Source organism: Brachyistius frenatus, unplaced genomic scaffold (assembly GCF_029030835.1).
Source record: "Brachyistius frenatus isolate BFR_SWC_R1_liver_20210118 unplaced genomic scaffold, ASM2903083v1 Contig_91, whole genome shotgun sequence".
NCBI lineage: Eukaryota > Metazoa > Chordata > Actinopteri > Embiotocidae > Brachyistius > Brachyistius frenatus.
The window spans coordinates 868,431-874,706 of record NW_027210690.1 but is presented as its reverse complement, the minus strand read 5'-3'; the positions used below and the strand labels follow the sequence as shown (position 1 = coordinate 874,706).

At 42.2% G+C, this 6,276-nt stretch overlaps 1 protein-coding gene across 1 annotated transcript; it reads right to left on the bottom strand.

Annotated features, from left to right (window-relative positions):
• Window positions 1–1,858: 1,858 nt before the first annotated feature.
• On the bottom strand, window positions 1,859–5,796 carry vamp1a (vesicle associated membrane protein 1a). The gene is made up of 5 exons (XM_069710320.1): window positions 5,636–5,796; window positions 3,845–3,956; window positions 3,476–3,634; window positions 2,161–2,212; window positions 1,859–1,896 (listed from the first exon to the last, which is right to left on the bottom strand). Coding segments are annotated over exons 1-5 (342 nt in total). The 5' UTR covers window positions 5,638–5,796; the 3' UTR covers window positions 1,859–1,879.
• Between the last annotated feature and the right edge of the window lie 480 nt (window positions 5,797–6,276).

The window sequence follows — 6,276 nt, the reverse complement described above, 5'->3', positions numbered from 1 at the left end:
AGGAAACGGACTCGACTCGACTTTATGGTGAGTTCAAGCTTCTTCTTGACTTTTTATTTGTTTTATTTTTATTTTATTTCACTCTCATCCAGGAACTTTATTCGGCCAAAAGTCTCTTCAGCTCGCTGCGATCTGTTTCCTCTGCTGGACCGAAGCCTCGGTGATCGGTCGGACCGCAGGAATGTAAAAAAGAAAAACAAACCTGAGCTTCATCGTCGTCCGTCATTTTTTTCAACATGAAACGACTGTTTTGCGTCGCTGTCGGTAAAATCGGCTTCGATGTGAAATATTCGCTACTTCACGTTTTTGGTGTCGTTTATTGGTCGAACCTTCAAAGACCTGATAACGGTTTCAACGTGTGAACTCCGTTATGTGATGACGTCACCGTTTTACAGTTTTTACTTTATTTGAGATTTGTAAAGTTTAAAAAAACCCAAAAACAATCCGTATACATGTCAAAGAAATCAAAGCTCAAACTTCTCGTCTGTTGCAAACATGAATTTATTTGAAACTTCAGACTGAAACATCGGAGCCTCTCGGCACGTTAAAGAACATCTGGCGGTACGAGAAGCAGCCGCTGCTCCCGATTTCCATCCAACACGGTGGAAATGTTTTACATCGGCGGTCCTTCGATTTTCTACAGTTTCACCTTTCATCCCTGAAAATGCCTCAAAAAGGTGAAAGAATCTGATTCAAGCTGAACAAAGGAAACGTTGAAACCACAGAAAACACGAGTCGGGTCGTTTCACAACACGAAGAAAACAAACAAACGGGACAGTTCAGATATTTTAAACGTTAAAATAACTCAAAACTGAAGCAGACCAACAGAAATGAAAAAAATAAAATGAAGAAAAGGACGTTTTTCAGTCGAATTGTTGTTTTAGAAACTGAGACTTCGTCTTTGATTCTGCGAACATAAAAATCTTTGACTAATTTCTACATTTATCACCCCGCTCTGTTTTTGTGCTTCGTATTTCTAAGTTTTCTCAGTATTTTATTTCTTATTTTTTAGCATTTTGATACATTTTTTCAGTCAAACTTAACCAAGAAGTGAAATTTATGCTCAAAGTGGACAAAACGGCAGCGACACCGACAGAAAAGTACCGTACGATAAAGTAGAATAAGACCAGACGAAGTCGGGTTTAAAACCGATGACACGGCAGATTCAGGAGTCGAGATTAAAATCGGATTATTACGACAAAACAAACAAAATTATAATCATCGTTCTGTCATTTAAAATGTTGAAATTCTTTCCCGAAGCCAAAAGAAAAACTCTTCAAGAGCTTCCGACGGGATTAAAATAAATCTCGAGACTAATTACGATCGATTCGCCATAAAAATAAAAACCTGCAGGCGAGTTTAAACCGTCTCAAGATGTCGCGCCGCTTTTTGTTTTTGTGGGGAAGATTAATAAAACTAGTTTAGGACACAAACTCCAGGAAATAGTCTAAACCGTGTTTTAAAACCCAAACAAGCTAAATCTAAATCCTGTAACGTAACATGACTGTTTTATATATAAATGTGTTAAATTCAGGTTTTTGTTCCTGCAGGTTCTCATTGGACGCCTGTACACGTCACTTCCTGTTCCCTTTCAGAGTAAAAGGTTTTTTTTCCCCCTGAATCGCTTTGTTTGTCTTGCAGGAAGTTTTAACAGATTTTGGGTAAAGAAAGAAAAACAAAAAGAAAACAGAGTTTTGTATTTGACTGAAATGTGACCAGGAAGAAAAAAAAAACAGTCTGTCACCTGATGGAGGAGGAGGAGGAGGAGGACGACATTACAGACCGTGTGTGGAGCTATCTGAGGAAGAGGAGGACGAAGAGCAGGAGGAGGAAGGAAGCTGGATTTCGTCGGTGAAGACGTTCGTCCCTGAAGAGCAGCTCAGTAGAAGAAATACACTGAGGACGGAGAAGACAAGATGGCCGACTCAGTGACGTGTTTTTTAAACGCCTGCAACGTTTGTTGAAAAATGTACCGGCCCTTTAAGAGTCGAGTTCACGTCACAAATATTACAAATAAGTCTAAAATGAATTATACGAAACGGAAACGGACTAAACGACGACTTCGTGAGAATAAAGCATGAAACATGGTGATAAAGTACGTTTCTACGTCGTCGTCGGTTTAAGTACGACAGGTTTGAGTGGAAGTGAAGAGTTACTCACAGAAAAGGGCGCCGAAAAATAAAACCCCGACGATCGCCATGATGATCATCATCTGGGCAGAAACACAAACAAACAAAATGTCAACAAGAAATAAACCTTCAATTCCTAAACAGCTTCTGGATTTTACACAAAAAGAGACGTGAAAAATACAGATGATGCTTTCAGATTTAACTGTGTGTGTGTGTGTGTGTGTGTGTGTGTGTGTGTGTGTGTGTGTGTGTGTGTGTGTGTTATAAATCAAATCCACTTGATAACATATGAGTCAGACCGACAGGAAATCACATCACCTCTGATGGGGGAGGGGAGGAGGGGGAAGGGGGGGGTTAAATTGTGTGTGTGTGTGTGTGTATGTGTGTGTGTGTGTGTGTGTGTGTGTGTGATGGATGGGAGGTGGGAGGAGTTACATCATAAATCACAGCTGGCTCTTTAATCCCTGCGACTGCCTCTAATCCAGATTGAACTTGTTTTTTTTTTTTTCCTCTCGCTGTCAGTCAAACGGTTCTTGTCTCCGCTCACGTGATCCTCCTCCTCCATTCGGATTGGACGACTGAGGAGGAGGAGGCGGGGCTTGAGGGGGACTGACGCCGGCAGCCGAGGTCGGATGGACGGACGGATAAATGGACCGGTGGAGGAGGGGGGGGGGGGTGAGGAGGGTAAATATGACAGTTTAGAGGCAAACGTCACCGACCGATCTGCTTCTGTTGCCGCGGTAACGCAACAGCGACGCTTTTCCAAAGCAGAAGCTCGAACTCCGGTAACGCCAAAAAGTCCTCTGATCGCTCTGCTAGCGTCGATTCTGCTCACGACGTCTCCGGAAATTACGCAAGAAATCCGATCTGAGTCATCAGATTTTGATCTGTAGAAATCTGACTGGAATCACGTTTCAAACCAACTCCACGTGGTTCGGATCCCATTTCACCTTTTTAGTTGTTTTACTGTCCAGACTTTTAATAAAAAATCATCCGGATTTGACAAAAAAAAAATAAATCTGATTTTGGTTTTGAAGTCTGAAGAAGAATTCATGTGTAAGTTCTGGTGGAGTTGGTTTTTGGGACCTGGTTCTTTCTGGGCCTCATCGAAGGACCGCCTCCTCAGCTCACGTCCTCCGAATCATCAATAAAGCAACTAAACGCAGATGTCAGCGCCGCGTTTCTGATCCAGAAGCTCCTTCAGGTCACGTTACGGCGGGTTCGGTAGTTCTGGACGCTTTCATTTGTTTCTTCCAAAAAGTTCTTCCACCCGAAGAACTCTGAGCCTAAAAAACAAACCCGACGCGACGGGTTCTGACGGTTCGGGTTGTGAATTACAAACCCACCTTGCAGTTTTTCCACCAGTACTTGTTCTTGAGTTTGGCGGCGCTGCTCTCGAACTGCGAGGCTCCGGCCTGCAGCGCGTCGGCCCGGTCGTCCAGCTCCGACAGCTTCTGGTCTCTCTCCAGGACTTTGTCCACGTTCACGCGCATGATGTCCACCACCTGGGGGACGGACAAAAAAAAAGAAAAGACACCCGTCGGTGTCTCCGGAACCGGAAAAGTATTTCTTCCCGTGAAAAAGCCAATTTGTTTCCGGGTTCTTCCTCGTTCATTTACGCCGCGATTCATCGATCGGCTTTCTGTCGGATGATTATTTCTTCTTGTCCTTCATATTTTGGATGTTTTTTTCAGCGAACTCTCGCCTCGTCTCACCTCGTCCACCTGCGCCTGCGTCTGCTGAAGCCGCCGGTTGCTGGTCAGGTTCGGGGCCGGCGCCCCCCCCTCCCCCTCGGCCCCGGGGCCTCCTGCAGCATCTGGAGTCGACCTGCAGGGGGAGCACGCGAGCACGAAAGGTCAAAGTTCAGCACGCGCTCCGACGTCTTCTTCTCTTTTTCTTGTTTTTTAAAGGTGACGTCATCGCTTCGTATTTCTGAATCAGAAAACGACGGGTTGAGTTGTGTTTCAGGAAAATGTCACAACGAGAGAAAACACGTATCTTCACACCCGAGTTCAGGGAGTTTAATTTGGTTCCCCTCATTTGCATAAATTCATAAACTAGAACAAATAAGCGTTTAAATCCCGTTGAGATCATAAGTGCAGCGTCACCAAGCTGAGAACCAGGAAGCTTTCTTTGCTCTTTAAAAGGTTTTGGAGATACGTGTTTTTCACACAGCTAGCACACAATGCTAAGTCAGTGCTAATTGCTCTAAATTACATTTTAAAACCGCTGAAAGTCATCAAAGGTTCATTTTATTGGTCATGAATTTTACTTTTTAACTTTTTTTTTTATTTAGAGGAGGAACAATGTGTTTTTTTGTCCCTCAAAAGTTTCAGAGGATTTGAGTTTCTCTGCAGGATAATATGATAATAATAATATAATAATTCAAATGAGTCCAACTATCAACAGATGCAACATTAAAGTTAGGAAGTGTGTTTAAAGTCTAAAATCCTGAGTATCTGGACACATAAAAACTAAGAATGAGCAAGTTTGAGGATCATTATAACTTCATAAAATCACATTATTTTGAAATGGATAAAACTTGTAAGTCAACTTCTTCTGTACTTTTACGAGTACAAATATAAAAGCAGGATTTTGACTTTACTCGTAATTGAGTTGTTTTCACTTTCATGTATTCAGAGAATTAAAATCTGTGATTTCTAAACGACTTTGTGACGCAGAAACTGAAGAAAAACAGTTTTAAATTATAATAACTATAATTATAGAAACGATGACTCATCGACGGACACGAAAATCTAAGAATCAGAGAGTGAAACAGTTCGGAGACACGGAGACAAACAAGACAAATCCCCAAATAACATGTAGAGAAGCTGCACTTCAACACACACACACACACACACACACACACACACACACACACACACACACACACACACACACACACACACACACACACACACACACACACACACTCACACACACAGGCTTGTTTTCCAGAAGCAAAATGGAGAAAGATTAGTGCAGCAGCCCGACTGACGGAGATCAACGTGCACGCAATAATACCCCTCCACCCCCCTCAATCCCCCCTCCACCCTGGGGAAATTACACGTTAAAAACACATCATATAGGATGTTTTTAATAAATGTGGGATGTTTAAATCATCTGTTTCGGCTGCTGTCCGATCAGTAAAGAGTGTTTTTGGTCTGATGGAGTCGGAGCCGGTTGAAAGTGACCACAGCGTTGATGGATAGTTTTCAGTCAGCGGTGACTCACCGTCATATTTCTGATTACAGCTGCAGCAAAAAGACGTTTCCAGACTGCTCACGAGTTTATTTAATTTTTTTTTATCAGAATAATCGATGCGGTTAAAAAATGTGAAGAATTAAAATGAGGAAAACATGATTAGTTTTAAATGTGCTGCACCTGCAAACCCAGTTTTAGAGGTTATAATGACAATTTAATTGAACTTCATGTTAAAATCGCCGAGATATTCAGAGGTTTAAATATAATTAGAAATAAAATGGAAAAAATGTGGGAGTACTCACATCTCGTCGGCGGGATGATGGAGATAATCTGAGAGAGGGTGAGGGAGGGCGAGGGAGGAATAAAGAGAGAGAGACAGATCCCAGCGGAAGAGAAATGAAGGACTTCAGCTCGTTTCTCTGGCCGATATCTTGATTCACTTTTGGTTTTAAACCCCCTGAAATAAAACTACAACTGACGCAGCTGAGCAGAGTCGAGGGAAATTAACTGTACGTCACACTCAAGCCCCGCCCCTCTACACACACACACACACACACACACACACACACACACACACACACACACACACACACACACACACACACACACACACACACACACACACACACACACACACACACTGTCCCAGGATGTAATACAGGAAATTAGTGTTGTTGTGAACAACACTATTAAATTGGCCTTTTCGGGTCGTGTCCCCCACAATACTGAGAAAGTACCAATATGTGCCACCGCAAAAATATAGAGTAGAAAATATTTTAAATATGCTGTAGTATGACATTTTAGAACAAATACTACAGCATGAAATTGTTATGATATTTTGGACGACATGCTGTAGTTTGACTTTTTGTCATATTTGAATCAACATGCTATAGTCTGATTTCTTTTATCACATTTCTGACGACATGCTATAGTGTGACTTTCG